The sequence below is a fragment of the Colletotrichum siamense genome, assembly GCF_013390195.1.
Source record: "Colletotrichum siamense strain Cg363 chromosome Unknown KSG_Cg363_contig01, whole genome shotgun sequence".
Classification (NCBI taxonomy): domain Eukaryota; kingdom Fungi; phylum Ascomycota; class Sordariomycetes; order Glomerellales; family Glomerellaceae; genus Colletotrichum; species Colletotrichum siamense.
In genome coordinates this window covers 6192173-6216969 of record NW_023501014.1, presented here as the reverse complement: position 1 = coordinate 6216969, position 24797 = coordinate 6192173, and the positions used below count along the sequence as shown (strand labels likewise).

Here is a 24797-nt window from a genome sequence, read left to right as displayed (position 1 = left end):
GCAGCTTCGTCTCGATCGCTTTTAGGCTGCCGTTCGTGAAAACTCTCCTCCCCTTACAAATGAAACCTCTCTGCTCACTGGGGCCATAGCTTTCTTCCCGTGATGCAAATCTCCTGACCAACAATTCCCCTCTATATATGGGTAATTGCGAAGAGATGCAAGCTACGGCATAGCTGGCTCTTCATGATTCCCTCAAGAAGCTCATGACCACAATTTTCACCCAGACCAAGCCTGTGCAGATAATGACAATTCATGTATGAAACTGAACAAAATCGAGCCAGTTTTCCTCGGTGCGCGCGAGTGAGAAACGGTCACTTGCGAAGTCATCGATGCAATCGTTCAACTCCTTCGCATGGTGTGGGATACCGATTGGTGTTTGATACTCGCGAGTCAGATGACCCAAGTCGGCATGAGCCTCATCACCATCACACGTGGACCGGACATATAGCCAGATAGGACACGCTCATTAGCTGACGAAGAAACCTCTTCCCAAACCACTGTCCCGACGCTCCATCTGCTCCTGAACGCCTCTACAAAGTGGCAACAAGCCCAAAGACCCAGTAAGATTCGTGAGTGAGCGCCCCAAGGCGACTAAACCTCTGTAGAACCAGAAACTCCATCCTGCCCCCGGAGAAATCACCTGTGCCGGTTATTAGACTGCGAATCGCGCCGAGGACATGAGGGTAAAGAGCACTTACGGTGAATACCCCATCGCCGATCCGTGAAGAAATCGCATTCTTCGCCACGCAGCCTCACGCCGCAACCATTCTCACTTTGCTGCACGTCCCGCCCTCGCAAATAACCGGCCTCTCGCCCTTCATAGTCCCCATCTCCGCATACTCATCCCCCTCCTCCTCCTCGTCCCTCCGAACGACGGTGTTGCTCCGCCTGCTCTTCGCCCTCCGCCGGCGAACATACGCAGTCGTCGCGAGCGCGATGACCACGACGCCGACCCCGATGCCTATGCCAGCCTGGGCTCCCGTGCTGAGCCCGGCGGACACTTCCGCCGTGTCCATGATGCGGCGGCAAGCAACCACGGCGGTGGTGCGCGCGACGAACGATGTCTCCTTTCTTGCTCTCTATCTCCCTTCACCTGAGGTCGCGATTGAAGCAGAGAGTAGATGTCTCGTTTTCGTTATCTCGTTTCTGTGGTGGAGTTGATTGTGGGGTAAAAGAAGGGGAAAAATGGGAACTGCGCGAAAAGAGAGATACGGTTAAAGTGCGTCGTACTTGTCGCCGTATAGAGTTTCCACGAGTGTATCAAGAAATGTGTACGGATTGAGGGAAACTCTGCTGGCGGAGGACGGCGCATCCCTGCACGAAACAAACCATCTTTCTGGTAGACTCTGGCCATTTGTCGTTGGGGGAACAATGGTTTCCCCGCGTTGGCTGGAAGCACCTTCCTGTTCGGGTCGTCATGGATTGCTTGGCTTTTGAGAGGGGTTAAACTCGCCGAGGATTTAAGCTATCCGACAGTGATAGAGCCGCATCGCGATATGGACTTTACGAGTCAGCGTAGGTTCGCAATGCGAATTGCGAAAAGATAAAGTGCGAAGCTGCTTCGGATACCCCGAGGGCTTTCGTATTGCGAAGAGATTAAGGATGAAGTACTGTTACCTCCTAAGATGCCGCTTGACCAAAGTGCCACCGCTTCACAGGCAGCATCTGCGATTTTCGGGGAGCGAAAGACATATCCTTTTCTTCATTCAAGTTAGGTAAATATCTTGATACCTTATCTTTCTTCCCTTCTAACTTTTCTTCTTCGCATATGTTAATACCTTATGATTCTGAGCAAAATTGTAAATCCTAGATGCCTCGGCGCTTAGATTCCACTTTGGTAATGCCGAGATGCTCAGAGCAATGCGAATCGAGAGAGGGTTCAGTGAAATACTGCTTCAGATGTGGCACATCTCTTCTATTTTCTTCTCTTGGTAGGAAACACATAATTGGTCACTGCTGGTGGGAGATTAGATTTATTCACTTACTATCCATCTCTTAGCTAAGTGGAGCAGCAACGTCATCTCGATCGAGGGGCCTACAACACTTACTAGGTGTCTGCTCTTCTCTCCACAACAGATGTCAACATCTGGAAGGCTCACGTCTGTCCCTGTGCTGAAGTGCGGAACTTTTGATTCCAGTGCCTGCATTTCACTGCTAGATATGAGAATCCTCTTCCATTTTCCTGCAGGGCGGAGATCTCATTCGGGATTAGCTCATTTCTTGATGCTCCCCATGTTGTGCCCAACTGTGGCACACAATGGGCAACATTTGCATGATCTGGAGTGACGTGGACCAATCGTGAGTTATAATTCTACAACACGCATCAAATATTGCAGATTCAGAGGAGGAAGGTTCCACGACAGCGAACAAACATCAAGAGAGCTGTAACGGCAGCGGAAATATTTACGAGCCCACGCAATTTAGTCGAAAATAGTCCATCCGATAGGTGACCCGATACAATGAGTGGCTCTGCCAATCTTCGCTGGTAGATAGCTCCCAAACCACCAAACCTACACGAATGCTGACTTTTCTTACATTCTTATTATCGTTAGATTTGTCGCCCTTGTCTCATCCTGCACCGGTTCTCCTCCAATCACTCGTCGGTTATTCACAGATATAATAAGCCGATAAGGCTGTCAAATGTGTTGGTGCAAGCCCGCCCATTGGATGCGGTGAGATTGTCTCGGTTGATGAGAGCTGAAAGCCCCTGCATGTCGTTGGTCAAATGAATGGCTTAGAAAATGTGGAGGGGTTTCTTTCGCAGGCAGCCACCTCACATCAGGCTGCGGTCGCATGGGGCGGTGTTCCAACAATATTTCCAACAAGAGTGCTTATGTATGTCAGATTTCCTCTCTACCTTCATCTATTTGGCAACCTTGGGACCTCTACCACGCTTATCGCAGGCTCGCAGCCTTACTTACTACCTAGCACTCATCACTTATCTCCGACAAGATGTTGTTTCCCCTTATAGCTTTTGCGCTGGCTATCGACGTAGTGCAAGCTCAAAATCCGGGTAATAGCACCAACAACTGCCCCAATGTACAGGGCTTCTTCTACAAGGATGACTGTAAACTCCTATGTCAGAAGACGAAGTGGACAGATGTGGTCGTCTTTTATCTTGGCAACTACATCGCCCACGCTGCCACAATTACCACGCGACCAGGACAGAGCACCTTCGTCACTGTGATGACCATGATAGGTGCTGTCCTGCTTCCAGGCACCGGTATTTGGAATGGCATGAAGGCTATACACAGTCGTGCTAAGCTTGCACCCACCGAATTACGGACCGCAGCTCGTGCAGGCGCTTTATATGCAGTAGTTCGGGACAGCAACTCCAGCCCAGATCAGCCATCCGCGTCAGAAGACATAGCTCCGTTGCCGGCCTCTACAACAGCTCAAACTTCTCAGCACCAAGACGACCCTGAGAAACAGCCACAAGAAAGTACACCACTGCATAAGTTCGAACGCATATTGAATGGCCTGGAGTCTTGTGAGCTATAGCGCGCATGCTAAATTCAAGAGCAACGCTAATGGAATGACAGTGAGCACAGTGCTGCTGAGCACCAATATTCACGGAGTGTGTGAACTTCCCAAGGGATATTACTTAATGCAAGTCCGACGAGATGCCACTTTCAAGGGGGAACACGTGTCTAAAGACACTCGGCCATTTTACCGACGCCTGAAAGACATGATACTACGCTGTATACGGCCGCCACCCTCTGGATCGAACCCTACGTTATCCTGCAACTACAACTTGGTCGGTGCACTCGCTTCCATTATTCAGTTGATCTTTGCCGTCTCAACGCTGTACCGCACGCGTGGCGATCAAATTGAACGCTACGGTTACGCCGCTTTTGGATTGACAGTGGTACCCTATGCGTGGATGTCTTTTGTCAATCTGTTGGGTAACGCGCTATGCCCACAATATGACAAAATTTATGTCGTCAGGTCTCATGCACTACGAGAATTAGAAAAGGCTCGCGAACGTGAAAATAAGAATTCTCAGACATCAGAGCTAAGTCAGTGGAAAGTTGACGGCACTGTGGGCGTGTTACATGAGGACCATGAGACCTGGTTGTCTGAGGACCTTGACAAATGTCGCGGACAGGAGCACAGCGACAATATGGGTGCGGCAGGTATTCAGCTAGAGATACTTCGGAAACTCAGCAAAACTTTCTCGAGACTCGAAAGGGACTCAACAACGGGAGACTGGAAGTCACGGAAACCAGAGATGGCTCTCTCGTCTTTGATGCTCGCGTTGTTTAAGTGGGAGTTCCGCCGTGTCGATAACTCATTCCAGAGCACGAAAAACAATATCGACCAGCTCAGACAACTGTACAAAACTGAGTTCAAGCCCTTCGTCAACGAGCAGCGCCGGAATCCCTCGGTTCGGGCCATACTTTCCTGGTATTGGAGACTTTTTAAAAGCCTTCTGGGGTCGTCATGGTTTGTTGTCTTCGCAGTTCCTTTTACTGTCGTTGGCGGCCTGTCAGGCTTTCAACCCGGCGAAAGTGCGCTGTTCCAGCGGGTCTGGACCATGATGTGGTTGATTTTTGGGTTGGCAGTGGGACTTATCCTCGGCCAAGCCTTGAGACGATTCGGCAACAAGTCACCCAACGTACATCAGCTACCCACGGCCGCCCACGAAGATGATGCCGGCTTTGGCAGTCTGACAGACACCATTTTGGCGGCGGCGATTTATGGAGCTGTCCCTGTGGGAGGCTATGTAGTTGTTACTCAAATGCTTTTGGAATTTGGAAATTGTGTCAAGGTTGACTCATGAAGAAGTCGTCGGATAGTCACTTTTATCTAGGCTGGTAGAGTACGGTGCAATGAAGTGCGGCACACACAAATGTTTACCTCCAACTGCCGCTTGGAATTTATTCACTGCTGCTGCTTCTCAGGAGATGTTCAATCTAAATGCTAACGAGGGAACGGGCTCCGCGATGGATAAAGAGGACGTCATCACCGAAGCTTGAGCCTCGTCACACTCGGTCCCCAGTGGGGAGAGACGGGAGCTTACTAGGTATGGTCCCGTTTTACAAATGGACTCTGCCAACAGTGCACAGGGGCGGCGGAGTTGAGTTTACGGAAAAAAACGGAAGGAGCTGGCTATCAGTGAAATATCACCTCTGGAAGCATCCATTGCTGACTCCACGTGCTGCTCGAAGAAAGATTTTGAAAGAAATTGAACACAGATGACTTGCAAAAACTATAGATTTAGCGACTCATGCACCCAATCGGCCAACATGTCAGCCACAAGAAGAGAAAGGTGACGTTGGCGTTTCGGCGGAGTCGTGTCGTCGTGTCGTCGTGTCGTCGTGTCGTCGTGTCGTCGTGGTCGTTTGTGCTAGCTGAGTAGAATAGACGCGTCGCGTTGATAGGGCGGGGTGCACTAATTTACGCGCCATAACTTCGCCCCTAGTCAACGTCACTGCTCATTTTCACCTGCGAAATTCTAGTCCACCAGTCTACTCTATCTCGCTTTTTCCATCCGAATTCGAAGGAACCCTGAGAAGGACTTTTCGAGCCATTGCCGTCAAACTCAAGATGAGCCAGCTGTCGTCAACAGCACCATGCAACCACCCGGAAATTCACGCCGACCACGCGCCGGGCACGAGTCACGCATGCGCCCTCACCGAAGCAGAGCGCTGGACTGATCGAACTATGAGATTCAAGGTCGCCTCTGATGATACCCTGGACTTGCGCGACGGTATCTTGACAGACCTAAGGGACGCCCGAGAGGAAGTCTACCGCGCCGAGCTTGAGATGGAGGCCGCTCGCAAGGTCCTGGAACTGGCGGGACACCGACAAAAGCGCGCGCAGGAGAAGGTCAAACAGCTCAAGCAGCGGTATGAGATTGCAGAACGGATGGTGTGGCCAGCGAGCGAGGAATACTGGGGTGCTGCAGAGGTGATGCACGACGCGAAGCAAAACGCCGGGATGTTGGAGAAGGGACCGCGTCCGGTCATCAACTGGGAGAAGGGGAGCATCCACGAGTTTGGCGACAGGGCACGCAATGTGTCTGCAGACGTCGGGGAGAGGGCGCTTCCGAGCCTTATTGCGGCCGGTCCAAATCGGAGTCAGAAGAGGGTGAAGAGGCATCACCCCTATCCGACCAAGAAGGATTTGCCCCCAAGGGTTGAGCCGCCTGTGGAATCGACTGGGGAAAGCGAATCTCAGGGTCCAGTGGAAGTCAAAGTTTCTAAGCTGAATGACGACACCGTCATTGACGTCGGGCACAAAACCTACCTTGTTAGACAGGATCCGGAAGAGATATGGGCAAGGTTCATGGCAACATCAAATCGCGACGATCGCCGGGCATTCAACGAAGCTCACAAGAATGACTTATTGAATATGTTTGGATATGGGCCTAGACAGGCAGTCAAACCTTCCGAGTTGATTGACACGAAGTGGGGGATAATGCAGGTCATGTCGAGGGAGGAAGCAGAGCGGAATGGCTGGTTGCCAGCGGAGGGCTCGACTTAGGAGTCGTCGGTTCGGAGATGGTTCATGAGAATGAATCCCGATAATCTGAAATAAGTCAGTTTATTCTCTTCGGAACGTGGAGGTGATACGAACAACCGTCGAGTCAAAGACACCATTATTCAGACACATGAGTGATTCTGAATTGGGCGTCCAACTGCAACATAATCGGCATATCATGAAATCGGGGAATACAAAAAACTACAATCTTTCTCGATCGCTGTCTCAATTTATTGGTGTAGCATATCAGCACTGCAGAGATCTGGGTGGTATTCCAGCCACCGCCACGCGTTCGCAATGTCCTCCCTACATGTAAGGAGGCACGACATTCCACATCACGCCCGCCCCCTTAGAGAATCCAGCTTCAGTCTCCAGCCAAGACTGTGCCCCATAAAAAGTGCTGCACATCTCGTCTTCGCGTTTGGGAAGCCATTGCTCTTTCTCATCCTCAACTAGGGTACGCGCCTTCACATCTCACTGATCCCTTACAAAACTTCATCCGCCAAGATGGACGCTGTAACAATCGCCTCGTATGTCACAAATGTCAACAACCGTAGCCTACAGAGCACCAAATACCACTCCGCCCTCGAGGATCTCCATCGCGCGAAAGAGGAGAAATGGACTGCTGAGATCAACTCGGAGAGGGCGCACTCGATTTCCGTGGCACACAATGCCCAGCTGGCAGATTTAAGAGCCGAGCGAGACGCAGCTGAAGTGGCTCTCAAACAAATTATCGTCTGCCTGCAGGCATGCGAGGAACGTCTGGAGAGGGCCCAGCGTCGAGTGAAAACGGCCTGGCTAGACAAGGCTGAAATCGATGAGGAAGCCAACAAAACCCATCGTTACCTTTCGCGTTCAACGGTCCGTCTATCTAATGCCGCGTCGATATTTAAACGCGAGGCGGAACAGCATCGTGTGCTACCAGTCGGAGATTGGGACGCGTGCGTGTGTGAAGACTACCGGACGCCGCCGCCAGAATTCGCATCCACTTCGAGCCAGACTGAGCAGGTGGAGGCCATGTCAGTGTCGTGCTCACTATCTGAGATGCCCCATCTCGTCGTTGAAGGGATTAATGGAACTCCTTCGTTGGTCAGTGAGCCATCATCTCAGCCGTTGACTCAGCCGTCAGTCGTTGCCATCGGGCCTTTGCGGTCCAGCAGGACGAGGAGTATCGCAGCTAGGCACCAGCCCTACTTCCGATCGGCGGTCAACATCCTGAAGTGGCAGATGCAACAGCCGGAAGGGAATGGGGGCGAACCAGACGTGGAGAAACTTGAAGCAGCGAGCGTGAGTGAGCGCATGGTCAAGAGCTCAGAGGTTGAGTACTTGGAGGAGACGGTACCGCAAGACTGCGAGGAGGAGTGTGCGGAGGCCAAGGAACTGCTGAGGAAGGATAAAGGAGGTAACAAAGGTGCAAACGAAGGAAATGGCTATTGAAGGATGGGAAATTTGAGACTTCGCGTCAGTCTCAAACTCATCAGAAGCACCCAGGAGTGAACTGTGGGTTGTGCGCTTGTGAAACCTGGCGACATCAAGTTTATCAAAATATGTACGGAGATTCGAACATGATTTTGATACGAGGAGTGATTTCATGAGTTTATAAGAAACTGGTCGCAACGAATAACATAGCCTATCATTCATAATGCCAAATTTGCTGCTGTGAAATGCCTTGCAGACAACACCGTCTTAGTAGTGTGTGCCGGTCAACAAAAGTTCATCTATGATTTTCACTCTGAGCTATTCAACGAACGAGTTCACCGGCGCCAGGGCATTTTCTCAAGAAAACTTCAGATGAAATACAATTTTATGTCTCTCTTTGAGACAAGTCATTCATCGTGAGCACCAAGGATTTGGTGGTTCAAGATCAATGACGGCCTACAGATGCTTGAGGTAGGCGGGTACATCCTAGCGCCACTTGAACGCGCTGAACGACCTGCCCCGGCAGTGAACGCGACGCGTCCACTGCTCCCACCTCGCAATTCACCGACTTAACTTCCTCCACGACGTCCATACACCATAATCTGACGCGACTGGGTTTGATGTAAGCCAAATAAGCCGGAGTTCCAAATCAATGCTAAGAAATTAGATGGATGATATGCGAACAATGACCAGAGTCGCATGCGACGCCTGCAGCAAACTCGCGGGAACCGCACACTGGGTCGTCAACGAGTTCCTCTATGACCTCGCTGAAGAGGTTGATGTCGCCATTGCAGAGAAAGACAAAATGCAGCGACGCCTCGATGAGATGAAGCCCAAACATTTCGAAGAGATGGCAAAATTTTATTCGGTGAAAGACACGCGCGACAGGAACGAGATTCACTTGGGCGTCTATCTGGACTTCGACGAGGCCAAGACGCCAGGGGGAAAGTTGTATAAGCAATGCGAAAGGGTCAGGAAGCGCAAAGAGAAGTCCGACATGCTTTTCAGCAAAGCAGAGAAACGCTTCATCCCCTTTCGCACAAAGTATGAAGCTGCTATGGAGTCTTTGGCCAAGGCGAATCGACGATTGATCAGCGCTAATACGGAATACATTTTCACCGAAACTCTGAAGAGTCGCAAGGAGAAGGAGCGACTTGCACAGCTGGCTTGCAGTAGCACCAACAGAACGATCAAGATCGAAGCATCTGATGCCTCGTTACTTGATATCCCCGAGGTGAAAATCGAGGCTTTCACCAAGGAAGTTATTGGTCAAACGATTCCTCGACATGATCTAGAAGCAGCTGCAAAGGAACTCTTTCCGGATGTCGATTCGATTGATCGCCATCGGTCCGGCGAGAAGACTTCAGATTGCCCAACGACGTCTCCCAGTATAGTGAGAAGTGGCGTACAACGGACCGGCCGGAGAGCGGTACACCGAAATCAACCCTATGTGTTATCACCGAGAACTTGCAACATATAGAAAGCCTAATAGTTGATACGAAGAAGTGGGAAGACTGGCGAAGATACTCAAGTTTTCCTCAATATCCTTCCCGCAGACGATCGAAACCTTTGATGTCTTTATCGCATGCTTCCATGGGTTGAATGGATCCAGTCCAGCAACTGAAAGTGAGGTAGGTAAGTCCTCACCGTGAACCAGATACCCTTCAACACTTCCAATCTCCTCACGTTCGACAAACAACTACCTGACTACTTAGACGGTCTTTGGGCCCGAGGCGTTATACCAGTTTGGCTCCAACTCGTAGAAGTCAGCTTTAGGAGGCCAAACCAATGCCTGAAGGACGCAACACAGCAAAGGGCAAGCCGGAAGTTCAGGATTGCGACCATCATGACCCACCCCACCATGAAGTGAACTTCGCATTTTTCTCCTGCTTGAAACAACTAACCACATCACAGAGGCTCAACCGCCATCATTTCTGAACGTCTTGCCAATGCGGGGAAACGACAAGGATCTCTTCTTTTCTTGCTTGGCGTCGGCTATTTGTTTACCTACCTATCACGTCTTTCTTATCTGCACGGAAAAAAACCTATCAATTGCAGCTCTTATCTCCATTTTTGCTGCACGCTGCCTTATCAACCGATCCTCATCTCTCTTTAGCTTCTTGGCAACATCTAGACCCATGATCCGGACGGAAACCTGAACGCTTTTTTCTTCACCGACAAACAAGAACATCGCTACTCTGCCGATGATGTTTGCATGGGGTGTGATGCGGTCTTATCGGGTATGGAGTAGCCCACATTGTTGCTCGAGTGGTCATGTCCATGACACATGCTGGATTGAAGCAGCCTGTTTCCTGGCCATGACGAACGTCCGGATAGGCGATATCGGTAAACTTTCCTTGGCATTGGAACCAAGCCGGATTACGCTCTGATTGAGCCATTTTCCGAAAACCACTCTACGCGGACGATACACCCCTCTATAAGGGAGTCTCTGTCACGTTCATAATGTCTTACTCTTTGTGCAGCCCATCGCCTGTAGGAGTCAACCATGCGGTCCTCGATTCACTTGCTTCCCCTCCTGGGAGGTTTGGGTTCTTTAGCAGAGGCAAAGCCGCTGGACCAGCCTTCTGTGACGTTCCTGTCCCCTTCGGAGGTCAGCCCAGGAAGTGCTCATAACGTCATTATTGAGTATGGCGGCAGTGCAGATGGTGAACTCACGATCACCTACGACTTATGCGACGGTGCTGCCGTCGTCTCGGACGCGAAGCAGCGTCTCGGCACAACTCATGTCGGTGACCATCCTCTAGCTGCGCGCCACATGGACCATGAGGATAGGCGGCCAACCAAGTTTGTCTGGTTGACACCTACCGACACGGATGGCGGGTGTCTTCGTGCGTTCCTCAATGGTGAGCTAGTGGGGCAATCTGAGGATCTTCCAGTCACCAAGCGCATGGCTCGACGAAGCGCCAAACGGTCGTTTGCAGACGTGGGAGGAGACGACAGCATGTGGTTCAACGGCGTGGCCTACCTGGAGCAGAAGCAGCCTGATGAGGCATTTGTCGCCGCGACAAAGAACAAGTCGTTCGGTATTCTCGGTGCCGGTATGTCTGGACTGATGTCGTCTGTAAGTCTAAGTTGCCGGCTCCCTTGATTTTTGGGTGCATGGACTGACCTGTTTGGATCATAGCTACTCCTGGACTCTGTTGGTATTCACAATTGGAAAATATTGGAGTCATCTGAGCGTCTCGGCGGCCGCTTCAGGACTGTCTATCTCAACGGTACCTCCCCCGAGGAAGGTCAATATCACGAGCTTGGGCCTATGCGTTTCCCGGTCGAGATCACAGACTCCGAGACCAACGAGACCTTCCCGTTCAACGATCAACGCATCGTTTTCCAGCTGGCTGACGTACTCAACGAGCTCAACGCTGGCAATGAATCGGTGCAAGTCAAGTTTTGGGATTGGATCCAAAGCTCTCCTAACACCCCTGTCGATTCTCCGTTTCGACGTCCTGATGGGACGTTCCCCGGAAAGACTGAGGTGGCAACTGACCCGGCCTACGCGAACCCTACCGTCTATAGTAACGCCACTGCTGCTGCCGAGGCCATTGCTGCTCTAGACAAGTTCAAGGGGCTCGACGCCGAACGCATTCGGATGTACGCCACCAACATTTTCGCGGCTTATAAGCAAGCTAAGGAAGACGGCATGTTCGATTATTCGGAAGTCTCCTACCTGCGGGACGTCATCAAAACGGACCTCAACACCACTGATGAGGTTTCACCATCCCACATCTACTGGCCCATGTGGGAATACGAAACCGTTTACTTTCTCGCCACCAAGTGGGTTACTGTCAAGGGCGGGCTTAGTAGATTGCCAGCCGCTTTTGAGCCTCTGATGAAGGGCAGAATCCAGTACGGGGCCAAGGTTAATGGTCTGCACTACAACGAAAACAAGACTGTGTCTGTCGCCTGGAAACCCACTGGAGCCGAGCCTTTCGAGACCCTTGAAGAAGTCGAGACCTTCGACTACGTAATGAACAGTGTCCCACTTAACTTGTTAAAGTTCTGGGATCTGCCCCCCTACTCAAGCCTTCTGAAGCGCGCTGTTGATCGAACCCTGTTCGGTAATGCTGTCAAGGTTGCTCTTCAGTTCAAGACTCGGTTCTGGGAACATCTCGAAAAGCCCATTTTTGGCGGCTGCACCCGTCTCACTAAGCCACAACTAGGCCAGATGTGCTACCCTTCGTGGGACCTGAACGCGACTGGACCAGGCACTATGCTAGCATCGTACCTCTCGGACTACGAGGCTACCGTCGCTTGCTCCATGTCTGAACAGGAGCACCTTGCCTACATCAAACGGGCTCTTATCCAAGTCCACGGCGATGTCGTTGAGGAGAACTGGACGGGCATTTCCGCTCGGCACTGCTGGGAACAGGATGAACACCATGCAGGAGCCTTCACCATGCAGATCTTCTCGCAGCAAGATCTTTACCTTCCCGCTTTCTACCAAACGCAGTTCAACACTGTGTTTATCGGCGAAGCAGCTACTTTCACGCACACCTGGACTTTCAGTGCCCTCGAGAGTGCTCTCAGGGGAACCGTTCAATTGCTTCTAGATATGGGTCTAGTAGACGAAGCCAAGCAAATTACTAATACCTGGATGGCGCGATTTATTGAAGTCTAGACTGGGAGTAAGGATATTGACAGGTGAAAGGAATTTCCTCTTTTATCGCATTGAGTTGAGGGAATATGAAATTCGAGAGTCAATGAGCAGCCTGGTGACCTATAGGCCTCTTTTACACCAGTCTTTAAGACTCAGGCCATAACGAGTTCCTGCTTAGCAAAAGCACTAAGAAAATGTTGGATGATTTGTGATTATTTGCGTGAAAGGTGAATTATGAATACACAAACCCCCTCGGAGGTCATTGAAAAGTCAAGACCACCGCCTCGTCGTAGAAAATCCCGTCATTCCGGTTGGCGGCCTGACAACTGCTTCCACTCTTGATAATCATTTCCGTAAAACTGTAGCCAGGGCTGTTGTCGATAGCGCACGCCTCAAGATGTCGTCGTGCCAGACTCTCCGTTCATCAAGGCAGCGAGGCTGGCCTCTTCATCGTCCGAATCATCATCATCGTCGTCGTCATGCATCAAATCAATGACCAGGATTGAGCCCGAGTTTAGCGTGTCCAGTTGAAACCCAGCCTGCAAGACCTCCGGAGCGTCGTGAATGCATCCAGAAACGCTCAATCCGATGTCCGCATCTCTCAGAGCCAAGCATACGACCCGGAAATGCTCATGGTGGGTATCTTGATCCTGATCAAAAATCAAGATGACGTTCTGGTGGGTGAGGCAGAAGGTTTCGCTGATTTTTGCATTCTTCAGCGCCGCCGAGATTTGTGCCGGTTGTGTCTTGTCCGTGATAGTAAGGCGGGTGAAGACCTTGCCGTTCAGAAGGTCCTTTGTCGCGATTGCATCCTTCGGCGTAAATATTGATACGTTCGGGGGAAGAGCCAGAGCGGCCGGGGCCGTTTTCGTGTTCGCGGATGACATGCTGGTGAGTCTTGATGTCGCCGGCTGGTTAGATGTATTTCTGAGTGAGTGATGAGTCTGCTGCCGCGAAAATATTTGATGGCTTATGTAATCCTGACGTAGACCCCGCATATACATCTCCTTCCCCGGGTTCCACTCGGTGCCGTGGCCGGTCCCACTTCCGGAATCCTGTCCGGAGAAGATAGTCTTTGTTGCTGACCGGCGTGGCGTTGCAGCAGGCGGAGACATGCAGCCCAGCTGAAGTCTAGGACAGCAGCATGTCTCGTATGGAGGTCGAGTAGCCTATGCACGGGTATTGACCTGCCTGATTTGGACGGGTAGCAATCACGAACAATTATCAGCGTTCCCTGTCCAATGACGTGAGTCAAATACAGTAGCACTATCGAATTTTCTTGCGCCATGCTTGACCAAATGAAGTCTCATGACACTTGATTTCCTTTCATTGACTGATGCAAGTAAGATGGCTGAATAATAGCCCATACACATTCAGTGCATGCACCATGCATGGCAGGCTCAACTGGCGACACAGGTACCGGCGCTTGATAGAAAGCCTGAAACTGTCTTCGAGTTGACGAACCTTTCCGATGAAATGGAACATTCAGTAAGACTGGTACTCAATGACGAAATTGGTGGTCTCGAGTCCTCGGGCAAAATACCGTAGTACATGGATCTTTGTCCTTCTCTGATGGGCTCAACTGTCTCGATGTCTTCCGAAGTCAGACGCTAAATGAACATATAAAGCACCATCTAGGCCACTTCGTAAGACATCCTGATTAACCCTAAAGCAAAATCATTCTTTCCATCATGATCACTCCCAAGTCTCTCGCTGCCAGTGCTTTGGCCCTTCTGCCCTTCGCTGTCCAAGCCACATACCCTTTCTACAACCCCGGCACTCTGCCTGGCAACTGGGACGCCTCTCGCGCAGAGCATGATGGGACAGTTCAACAAGTCACCAACATAGTATACAAAGGTACCACAGCCCTCAAAATGACACAAACCTACGACGCGTCTTATACCGGCCGATACCACTCCGAGGTAGACGTCTCGGACGGCTACACTCGTGGCGACGAGCGCTTCTACGGCTTCGCTTTTCGCTTGTCGGAGAGCTGGTCTTTCGAAGGGACGCAGTCTTACAACATCGCTCAGTTCATTGCCAATCGTCCCGGCGCGGGTTGCGGCGATGACGACTGGATGCCCTCGTCCATGCTCTGGCTCAAGGGCAATCAACTCACAACACGCATCGTCAGCGGACAATACACCAGTCCAAACTGCGTCCGCAACTTTTCTGAGTTTGGCAACCTTGCCACCGTCTCCGCTGGAGCATGGCACACGGTCATCATTCAGGCACGATGGAATAGCGACAACACGGGCTTCTACAAGATCTGGTTCGATGGAGCCAAGGTGCTTGAGAAGTACGATGTTGCTACAACGATTAGCAACGATAACAGCAAGTTCGCATTCCGTGTGGGCTTGTACGCTAATAGTTGGCACGACGATAATAAGATGGTTGGAAGCCAGGCATTCCGGCAAATCTGGTTTGATGAGGTTTCCGTCGACTCTACTTACAAGGCGGTCGACCCCGCTCAGTGAGCTCCTACAGCAGGGGGATGCTGACCATACATCTATGGAAGACTGAGAGCAGATCATTGCTTTAATCTCAATCATGATATCTCTATAGATGTATCAATCCAAGCCAGACCCTGCGATAACTATTGGTCATGCGATTCACCTGCATGGAGACTTCGAATGATAGAGTCCACATCCTCGATAGCCAATGGGCGAATGTCAGCCAGCGTCTTGATCTTCTCGGTTCTGGAATGTGATGTCAGTAAGCCTGCTGAGAGACTCAACCAGCCGAGTTCTTATTCAATAAGCACTTACACAATTCTGACTTGATCGTCCGGCATGTCCAGGCTAAGCTGGCTTACGCGGGTCTTGACTGCGTGCCAGCCCGTCAGTCTTGACTTGAAGTGGACGTATCGCGTCATCCCAAAGTCTGCGGGATTGATGATCTCGTAGTTGCTCGGATGGCTCAAGACCCCCTTGGCGTGGTAGCCAGACTTGTGCGTAAATGCACAGAACCCAGTGATGGGGTTGTTGAAGGGCGTGTTGATCTGCACAGCTTCTGCGACCATGTCTTCCAGCTCCTTGATCATGTACAACTTGTACTTGCTAGTGACGTATTCACGGTTCTGGACAATCATGCGCGCCATGAAGCCACCGAGGGGTGTGATGCCGTTGCGCTCGCCGATGCCGAGCACTGTGACGTCGATGTGGGTGGCGCCTGCCTCGAGGGCAGTGTACGCGTTCGCGGTAGCGCAGCCGGTGTCATCGTGGAAATGGGTATCGATGTCGCATGCTGGTTAGGTATTGAAAAGTCAGAAAATTCTGTGTCATATTTGACGTTCCTTTTCTTTTGTTGTTGCTGTTTTGAGGAAGCTGGTGTTTGGGAGCGGTGTTTGGGGGCGATGACTCACAGACAACCCCTCGAAGGGTTTGTGTCAGATCGTAGACCTGACGCGGGTTGGCGCAACCAATGGTGTCCGCAACTCCTACGCGATTGACCCCAATCTTATCCACGGTCTTGTAGACGGAAAGAATGTCGACGAGATTGGATCGGAAAGAGTCTTCAGTGGAAAATCTGACCTCGAGGCCCTGGGACTTGACGTATTCGATGACTTCGATTGCTGCCTTGATGATTTGGGCAACATCCTTGCCGTGAGAATGTTCGCGAAGGAGAGCCGACGTTCCCATCATGATGTTGCTGCATCAAACAATCAACCTCTGCTGCCAGTGACAGGGAATTGACTGTGGGGTTGCCTTACACTCCGTCAACACCGCACTCTACGGCCGCTCGTACATCATCCATATGGCATCGCACGTGTGCTAGAATCTTGGCCTGAAAAGCGTGTCAATCAGGAATGACGAAGAAGAAGTTTGGAGAAAAGCGTACGGAGGGTCGTACCTTGAGGCCAAGTCCGCATATAAGCTCGCAGTCCTTGCGTGACTGTGGAGATGCGACCGGAGTTGTAAGCTCAATGTAATCCACTCCAAACTCATCAAGCTTCTTGGCTCTGTCCTCATGTCAGCTAATATTCTGAATCGTTCGTTTGGTCAAGCAGTTCCGATCGGGGGCTCTTGCATCTTGATCTTGGTTTCTAAGGTAAACTGGTTAGCTGCTATCCATGAAGGGAATTTGTATCCGTGCAGGCCTTGACAGAACGTGGGAGCAAGATCAGGGGCAGGCAAGACAAACCTGTATCGAAGAAAGCATTCGCGAATTGCTCTCCCTCGCGAAGTGTTGTCTCAATCAACTTAAACCTTGAAACATTGCTCAGGAAGCTCTCGACTGGTCGGTTATAGATCTCGCGTGGTGCCGACTCGTTAGGGGCATGCGTTAGGCTACGAGAATCCGATCCATTGATGCTCGTCATTATTCCCGTATTCTAGTCTACGCGATTCGTTGGATCGTAGGAGGCAAAAGAATTGAAAACTTGAGGCTGGAATGCAAAAAGATTTGAAGTATAAGGACGGGAGTATGTATCTTCTAGTCTTTTGGGCGAACGTGGCGATGATGGAACAGCTTCTACACATCTTACGGCAACTCTCCAAAGACTGCCTTCTTAAACCCAAGCATTGACCTTTGTGACTCATTGCTACCGACTCACTTCATGGCGTTTCGTTGACCGGGAAGAAAAACTTCCCGATCATAGCCTGCGTAGGATTCGACAGGGAATCTGCCAGTGGGTAGATGTAGAGATAAAAGCTGCCGTAGTACTGTCCTATGTAAGGATGTAGTTTCGGAACGGGTCCGCTGCGTCGGAATGGCTCCGGAGTCCGGTACCCCCTGGCTAAGATTAAACTGGAAACGATCACCAAGAGTCTGGGCGAGGAAAATTTGCGGTTATGACTCAACAGATCAACACCACCGAAGCTTCCCAATCCAAAGGCAGCCCACTTCTTAATGTTTCATTTCTTTCGGCATCTTATCTACGAAAATTCTCCTTCATAATTACAGTTGAACTTCCTCAACTTCGATGCCAGCACTTGGCAAAACCCTGATCCACAAGAAGGCGCATACATTGTAAAGTGATAGCCGCCACGGCTCCCCCATGCGCCGGCGATCGACTAATGGATTGCAATTGCACATCAATCTTCTAAATATTTTCTATTGTAGTGCTATCTATCGTATTACTCCCAGCTCGTCCGTTTCAAATGTCCTAAGAATAGAGCCATGAGAATTTCCATAACAGCTAGACTTCTCACGGTGGTCATATAGACGAGTGAGTCATCTCTGAAGGCAGCTATCAATACGAACTTCAGCCAGCCCACATTTTGGTATGATTAATACGCATAGAGACGTTGGAAGGCTGATCCGGTTTGCTCTCGAAGCTGTCTCGGATTGCCTACCTCTACGATCCTACCGTTGTCCATCACCACTACAACATCATAGTCCTCAATGGTGTCGAGCCTGTGCGCCACGGCTAGAATGGTGTGGCTAGCGAGCTCCTCCCTGAGTACCTTTTGAAGCATTTTATCGGTTCCGTGATCGACACTGCTGGTTGCTTCATCCAGCAGCACGACCTTACTCTGGTCTTTGTGCAAGATGGCGCGAGCCAGAGCGAACAACTGCTGTTGGCCGTGGGACAGACCCAACTCAGCGAAGTCAGCGTCCAATCCGCCGCGAGACTTGATAACATCGTCCCAAAGAAACGTCTTCTCCAGTGCCTCCACAAGTGCTTCGTCTCCTGATTCTCCACCGAAGGATGCCTTCTGGTCAAGGTTGATTCGAACGCTCCCAGGAAGGGTCACTGGATCTTGAGGCAGAGTGATGAAGTGTGGTCGGATTGCCTTGCGCGAGAGAGAACAGAGGTCGACATCGTCAACCTGGATGGATCCCGACGGCGTTTCGAGAAGGCGAAGGAGAGTGAGAAGCAGAGAGGTTTTGCCGCTGTGTTGGCCAGCGTGAGTAGTGGTTCCCGTAATCGGTACTTATGTACAGAGAGATGACTTACCTTCCTGTGCGTCCACATATGCCGACCTTCTGGCCAGGCTTGATGCTCAGGGAAAGTTCGCGGATAATACTCTCATCATCGGTCCTTCGCAATAATTAGCACCAGCCCCTTTCACTAAATGTACGGCATGCGATGGGGGGAAATACTTGTATCTAGACTCTATACTCTTGAAGTCGATTGCACCAGGAGACGGCCACCCTTGAGGGACTGGAGGCAGACTCTGGGTATCAACGCCGTCTTCTTGAGGAGTATCGCGGGCAAAATCACGCAACCGGGCGATTGCACCGAGGGAAGTCTCCAAGTTCGTCCAAGAGCTAATCAACCTCGACAAGCTGGAGTTTAGGCCCATAAGACTGACCATGGACAGACCAATCGCACCACCGCTTGTCGTGTTGGTGAGTTTGACAGCGAAGGCAACCTGGGACTAGTCAGCACGCCCAAACAATGCAGAATAGAAGCGGCATTCTCACCAGAACGGTGGCAATCACCGCCACAAACAGGTCCAATATAATCGCTAGCCATCTTTGGATACAAAATAGGAGATAGTAAGGTCTCTGAGAAATGTCAAGTAGACGGAGTTGCTCTTTGACGAATTCCTGCTGCCACCCAAAGGCGCGGATGGTCACGACACCATTGAGAGTCTCCGTAAAGTGAGTGTAAAGAGGGGACTTTGACTCGAGATCAAGATGACGCATCTGCCGCGATGTCTTGAGATAGAACTTTTGCAGGAAGTATAAGGGCAAGACACAAAACGGAATGATAGCTGCGAAGTACTGGGCACCTGAGGCGATAAGTGCTGCAGAAGCGATAGCGACCAGAGTGTCGAGCACAACCTCGAAAAAGGCCGTAGGTAGAGTCTGGTCGACAAGCGTCATGTCCTGACTGAAGCGGTTCAGAGTGACTCCGCTGTCCACTGTTGTGAAGAACCACAAAGGAGCCTTGAGAACAGAGTCGAGAAGTTGCCAGTGAAGCCTTGTAGCTGAGTGGGGGATGACGACGACGAAAAACAGCCCAATGGCCAGTCCCGAGAACAAGACGGTTCCGATACAAAATGCCAGATAGGCGCCGAAGTAAGCGCCGCGGCTTCCATCGTTGGTTCCGCGCTCGGTCCAAATTCTGAGCCAGATATTTGGCATGAAGCCCAGAAAGATGTACGTGGCCGCAGCAAGAATGAATGTGATGGTTAGGGCTGGGCCTATGGATCGAAGGTAGAATTTGTAGAGCGAGAAGTCGCCCGATTGCCGCTGAGTAGCGTCTTCTTCCTTGGTTTCTGATGTCTCGGCCGCCGCTCTTACATCTTCATCCTGTTGAATGCTATCTTCAGGCTGAGGCTCAACATCGACGTCCTTGAATGCCGTGGCAAGATTGATCGAGGGTCCTGTTTGTTCAACAGAACCCGTCTTACTGAGAAGTATAACGTTGTCGGCAGTTGTCTTTCGTGGGCCTAGTGGAATCTTGTCAGTTGACGTGCTCACGGGATGACAACAATGGTGGTGGTTGCCGACAGTGAGCAGGCAAGCCGACTTACCGGCGGGGGTGGCGTGGATGACAGTGGTATCGCCTTTCCGCAGAAGACCCTCCTCACCAAGTAGACGGCTGAAAACTTTCGTTCGGGTCTCAGCGTCGAGAGCACTAAAAGGGTCATCTAGAAGGACGATAGCACGTCTCGCAAAGACAGCTCTCGCAAGCGCCTAGATAAGGCGTTCTCAGTGAACAGTGTTCTCAACGTAGGACTTGACGGTACTTACAACTCTTTGCTTCTGCCCACCGCTGAGTGTAATGCCTCCGCTACCAACAAGCGTGTCGTCTCCCTTTGGTAGTCTAGAAATATCTTGCTTTAGGTCGCAGGCGAAAAGAACACGTCCGTACCACTCATCTTCAAATTGCTCTTGGCCAACGATGTTGTTCTTGATGGAAATATTCCGTAGCCAAGCTGACTGTTCACAGAAAGCAACCGACATGTTGAGCTGTGCAAACCGGATGCTACCACTGATCAAAGGAAGTTCTCCAAGGATGGTCTTCAGTAACGTGGACTTTCCACATCCCACGACGCCAGTGACCTCTGTGTATTTGGCTCTTGGAACGGACAGCGTGATGTCTCGGAGGATTGGCTCGTCTTTTCCCTCGACGCCGACATTCACGTTCTCGAGACTGATAGCAGCGCCGGACTTCTCTGAAGATTGTGGCGCATGCATCTCCTTCATTTCTATGGCGCGGTGTTTTGAGGTCGTGTGCGACGTGGTATCGGGGATCGAAGTGGTGCTCATGGAAGCTTTCCTCTCGGAGGCGTCAGTGTCTTGCACTTGTTCGGGTCTGCGCTCGTCTTGTACGAGAAATTCTTGGATGCGACCGAAACAGGCGACAGAGGACACAAAAGTCGGGTAAGAGCCAATAAGGTTAGCCAGGGGTGTAGACACCAAGGCCACAATGGCGAGAGATGTGAAGGCCTGGGATATGGTGAATCCATCCGCCCGAGTCCAGAAGACTGCAGCCGTCACGACCACGGCTGGGGTCATCTGATCCGAGAGATTCGCTGTTGGAAGTGTCAGATGCGAGTGAATGGTGGAGTTTGCGAAGCCGGGGACTCACAGATGAGAATGATCCGCACGATAAACATCCTGAACTTCTTAGACATGTCAAGTTCTGCAACCCTGAGTTGCTGCACCATGGTGGCGAAGTAGTCGGTGAGACCCATCATCTTGATACCCTTGATCTGAGAAAGCATTGAAGAAGTTGTGGAAACGCGTTCCTGGACACCCTCGTTCCACATCATCCGGGCAGGACCAATGCCATCAGTGGCCCTCTCTGTGATAAAGCTGCACACTGTTGATCTGTCAGTCACAGAGTCAAAACGGCATAGGGGAGATACAAAGACCACTTACCAACGGCTGGAATCATAACGACAAAGCACGCAGCGCCGATTTGCAAATTCAGTAGATAGACAGCTATGCCTAGCTCGAGCACGCTAGCCCAAATCTCATGTAGATCTTTGACTCCACTAGCGATTGCGTCAATGTCGGTGCTCATGAGAGTAACAGCCTTTCCCTGGCTAGCTGTTGCGGCGTCCAGTCCAAGAGACTTTCTAAAGATAATAGAGACCAGTCCGCCTCGAAGCGTGGTCGTGAGTTGGTACACGGCATGGTTGTAAACGCCTTTGGAGATCTAAGAAATTAGTACACCACTCGCTACAATGGGAGAGAGGGCGGGGACACTGACTGCTAGCCCCAAATAAACCAGCAAAGCAGCTCCAATAAGTCCTGCTGCAACTTCGCCAGACTGCATGTCTCTAGACCCCCCCACGAACTCAATGATCCTCTTAATCAGAAAAGGTTGGGAAAAGTTGAAAGCTGCCAGGCACAATCGCGGAAGAATTGGGGCCAGGTAACCCGTTCTGAAAGCGGAGAGCGTGGATTTGAGCAAGGCATGGTTGAAAGATCTGTCGCTGCTATCCCACGAGGAGCTCAGCTTAGACAGCAGCCGAGCGGATTCAAACTTGCGATCGATGTTTCCGAGATCCCCGACATGTAACGTGCCCCTGGAACCTCGGAGGAATAAAGGGTTCAACCAGCCGAATACAGATCTGTTGATCGGCCCGCTGATCTCTTCCTTTGATAAAGGCTCCGGCAAACCTGACTTTGGTATTTCTTCCAGCAAGACAAGAAGAAGCTTCATGGCCAGAGACACTGCAAACACAGCTCCAATTCTTCCACTCGTATTGGGCTGTTGCAGAAAGAGCGATCTCGCTTGAGCCATGTCCACCAAAGCTGAGATGAACAAATAGATGCTGAGGAGCTTAGACGGCCTAGTTGAGCGGCCATGCTCCACATAGATCAAGCCGATGAGAAATATCGAGTTGACCAGGGCTAAAATAGCTGCTGCTAACGAGGCTGGAGTTCTGATTGTGGTCGGAAGTACCCATAGTGCCAAGAGAGTCACTTGGAGGGATAGATGAACTGTGCTCGCAGCCTGGAGGGAGATCTTAGATGTGGTTCTTCAACTTCTTTGTGGCCATGTCACGTACAAGCTTTGCCAAGAGAAGCCATCCGCTGCGCGGGATCGAATGTCTCCGCAACAGCCATGTGACCCGGCAGGGAAGGATCGCCAAGAAGAGCGCGGACGGGATGATGGACAGAATTGCTTGTTCAAAATAAAGCGTGAAGTCGAATTGTCCTGTCAATTGCGGCCCGAAGGCATCAAAATCCACCGACGCGTTCATCGCAGCACGGCTGTTGATGTCAGCAACGCAGTACAGCAGTCAAGAATGCGCAGGAGAGAAAAAAAGAAAGAGAGAGGAAGACCAAACAAATTTCCCGCCGTGGCGTGAGCACACACTGACAGCCCTTGCTGAAGTACCAACACGAAATGCAGGGCACGCCTGAGCCGGGGCGGGACCCGCGATCCCAGCTTCCTAGCTGGGTTAGTCTAGACCAGGTCCACATTGTGCAAGGGGTACAGGGATGTGATGCCGTCTTGGTAGATTTCACATTCAATTGGTTCAGTGTTGCGATCTCCACTGCAACTTCAGGGTTAATTAATAGGAATCATAGGAATCAAAAAGCTGGGACAATAAGCTTTCCTAGGAGAACTATCTGAAATCTATTCATCTATTCATACAAACAAGTCCACGGGTCGTCGATGCCACACTTTCCGAGCTCGGGGCGTTTACCAAAGTCTTTGAAAGGGCCTGGAACGTGGTGCTGAGCAGCCCACTCCTGAATCTGTCGATAAAACTGCGTGTAAGTCGTGGATTCGTTTGAATGGGCGGCTGCACTCACCTTGTCGAAATTGCGACACTCATGCACAACAGTAGAGCGAGCCCGAACATCGCCATATTTTGGGCTGTACTGGAAAACGTTCGGGATAACATCTCCGGTGCACTGGATTGACTGCCTGAGTGAGTCAATGCAATGGTCTAGATGCATGAAACCCAAGTGATCGCCACCACGATCTTCAAGCGCGGCTTCAGGCGATTCGTATAAGAGGTAAGGGTTATGTGTGCTGTTCCATTGCGGTTCGAGGAAGTAATAGAGCCCCTTTCGAATGTTATCCATGCAATGTAGATCGTGGAAGACATTCAGGACGACTAGGTATCCGCTTCCTTCAGACTCGAGCTCGGGTGCGGTCTTGTTCGGTAGCATTCGCGCCTCTCCTTCCGTGATATGCGTGAACATATCTGCGTAGAAAGACTTGTCAACTCGGTTTCAAGAAAATCAAGATGCCATTTTGCTCACTTTCATACAAACCCTGCCAAGCTTGATCAGTTTTCACTGAAGGCCTTCCCTGGAAGTCTGTCTCGCCTCCCTCGACTGCGCTCGCAAATTTGGTCAAATGATACTCGACAGCATCATTGGCTGGAGCTAGAAGATATTAGACACGCTCAGAAGAGTATATCAGCGTGAATTGACTTACAGTAGAGAGCTATGGCAGTTTTGGCTGAGCTCGATGGATTCGAATTCGGTAGCTCAGCTCTGTAGAACAAAAGACTGAGTAGTCCGAGATTTAGCATGAGCGACAAGCCAAACCCAAGCAGAAGAGCCCAGAAGTACTGGTGTCGACATGGCTTCTGGACTTGTTCCACGTTGTCATCCTCATACCCAGACAACGAAGATGAAAGCAGTCTCTCCTTAGAAGCAGAGCAGTTGATTTCACCCATCTTGAGGTCAGTTGCAAACGAGAAGCAATGTGTTCGGATCGCCGCCAGCTACCATAGAGAATGGAATCCCAGCATGAAATGGTCGAGGTGTCGCGGTCTCTATCCCACACATCGAGGGCACCTGGGATAGACTCAAATCCCAGTCATCTGAACAGACATCTGACTGTGCCTCAATTGGAGGATTTCCCCCTCGACATGGCGCAATTCAAAGACAGCCGCCAGGAAGGAGTTCACGAAAGTTCCTTTTGCGTTCTTCTGGTGGTTGCAGTGCAGATCTATCCTTGTTGAAATCATTTTCTGACCGGCCTCGAACGATCTCGGTATGTGGACCGGAGGCTTGGTTGGTTTCCGAGCTCCAACGGTTGTCCACGGCTCAGCTTCATTCAGGGGAGGTGAAAGAACGGGCGCAGAAATAAGCTCCGTGGCGACGAGTTTGGAACTTCTGTGGCATGGAATTGCTGAAGTCCCATAGCTTGCGGCTTGCACGAGGAGGTCTAGCCCCTCAAAACTGAGTCGTACTCGTCAATAACCGCCTTTGAGCCCTGGCAGTAAATTGCTGTGCCTGTTATGTTTGTGTTGCGAATGGACTTTTCAGGGTCCAGACTTCTGTTGGTTCTTCTTGGCATCGGAAACCCGGCAATCTTACAGGCCCGCCTAATTGCTTATTGCTCATTGCGCGGCAGAATCTCCTTTAGGAAGGAGATAGAGTGACTCGTGCG

General features: G+C 50.9%; 6 protein-coding genes across 6 annotated transcripts; 3 read left to right on the top strand and 3 right to left on the bottom strand.

The window, feature by feature from the left end:
• Positions 1-752: 752 nt before the first annotated feature.
• Positions 753-1016, bottom strand: CGCS363_v001567 (uncharacterized protein; the record flags this gene model as incomplete). Its single annotated transcript, XM_036633416.1, has 1 exon — positions 753-1016. The coding sequence occupies one exon, from the start codon at positions 1014-1016 to the stop codon at positions 753-755; it is 264 nt and encodes an 87-aa protein (XP_036502265.1).
• A 4534-nt stretch (positions 1017-5550) lies between these two features.
• CGCS363_v001566 (uncharacterized protein) lies at positions 5551-6489 on the top strand (the record flags this gene model as incomplete). Its single annotated transcript, XM_036633415.1, has 1 exon — positions 5551-6489. The coding sequence occupies one exon, from the start codon at positions 5551-5553 to the stop codon at positions 6487-6489; it is 939 nt and encodes a 312-aa protein (XP_036502264.1).
• Positions 6490-10411: 3922 nt separating this feature from the next.
• On the top strand, positions 10412-12544 carry lox-1 (L-amino-acid oxidase; the record flags this gene model as incomplete). Its single annotated transcript, XM_036633414.1, has 2 exons — positions 10412-10987; positions 11051-12544. 2 exons carry the CDS (start codon positions 10412-10414, stop codon positions 12542-12544), a joined length of 2070 nt encoding a protein of 689 aa, XP_036502267.1.
• Positions 12545-12915: 371 nt separating this feature from the next.
• CGCS363_v001564 (uncharacterized protein) lies at positions 12916-13410 on the bottom strand (the record flags this gene model as incomplete). The annotated part of the gene is made up of 1 exon (XM_036633413.1): positions 12916-13410. The coding sequence occupies one exon, from the start codon at positions 13408-13410 to the stop codon at positions 12916-12918; it is 495 nt and encodes a 164-aa protein (XP_036502266.1).
• Positions 13411-14214: 804 nt separating this feature from the next.
• On the top strand, positions 14215-15000 carry CGCS363_v001563 (uncharacterized protein; the record flags this gene model as incomplete). Its single annotated transcript, XM_036633412.1, has 1 exon — positions 14215-15000. The coding sequence occupies one exon, from the start codon at positions 14215-14217 to the stop codon at positions 14998-15000; it is 786 nt and encodes a 261-aa protein (XP_036502261.1).
• Positions 15001-15119: 119 nt separating this feature from the next.
• On the bottom strand, positions 15120-24078 carry atnG-4 (ABC transporter atnG; the record flags this gene model as incomplete). Its single annotated transcript, XM_036633411.1, has 19 exons — positions 15120-15222; positions 15292-15769; positions 15888-16174; positions 16236-16309; positions 16376-16484; positions 17762-18361; positions 18426-18509; positions 18572-18843; positions 18896-19869; positions 19954-20116; positions 20174-20958; positions 21015-21248; positions 21308-21587; positions 21642-22391; positions 22447-22651; positions 23040-23143; positions 23201-23598; positions 23657-23782; positions 23835-24078. The coding sequence occupies 19 exons, from the start codon at positions 24076-24078 to the stop codon at positions 15120-15122; spliced, it is 6270 nt and encodes a 2089-aa protein (XP_036502260.1).
• Positions 24079-24797: the final 719 nt, after the last annotated feature.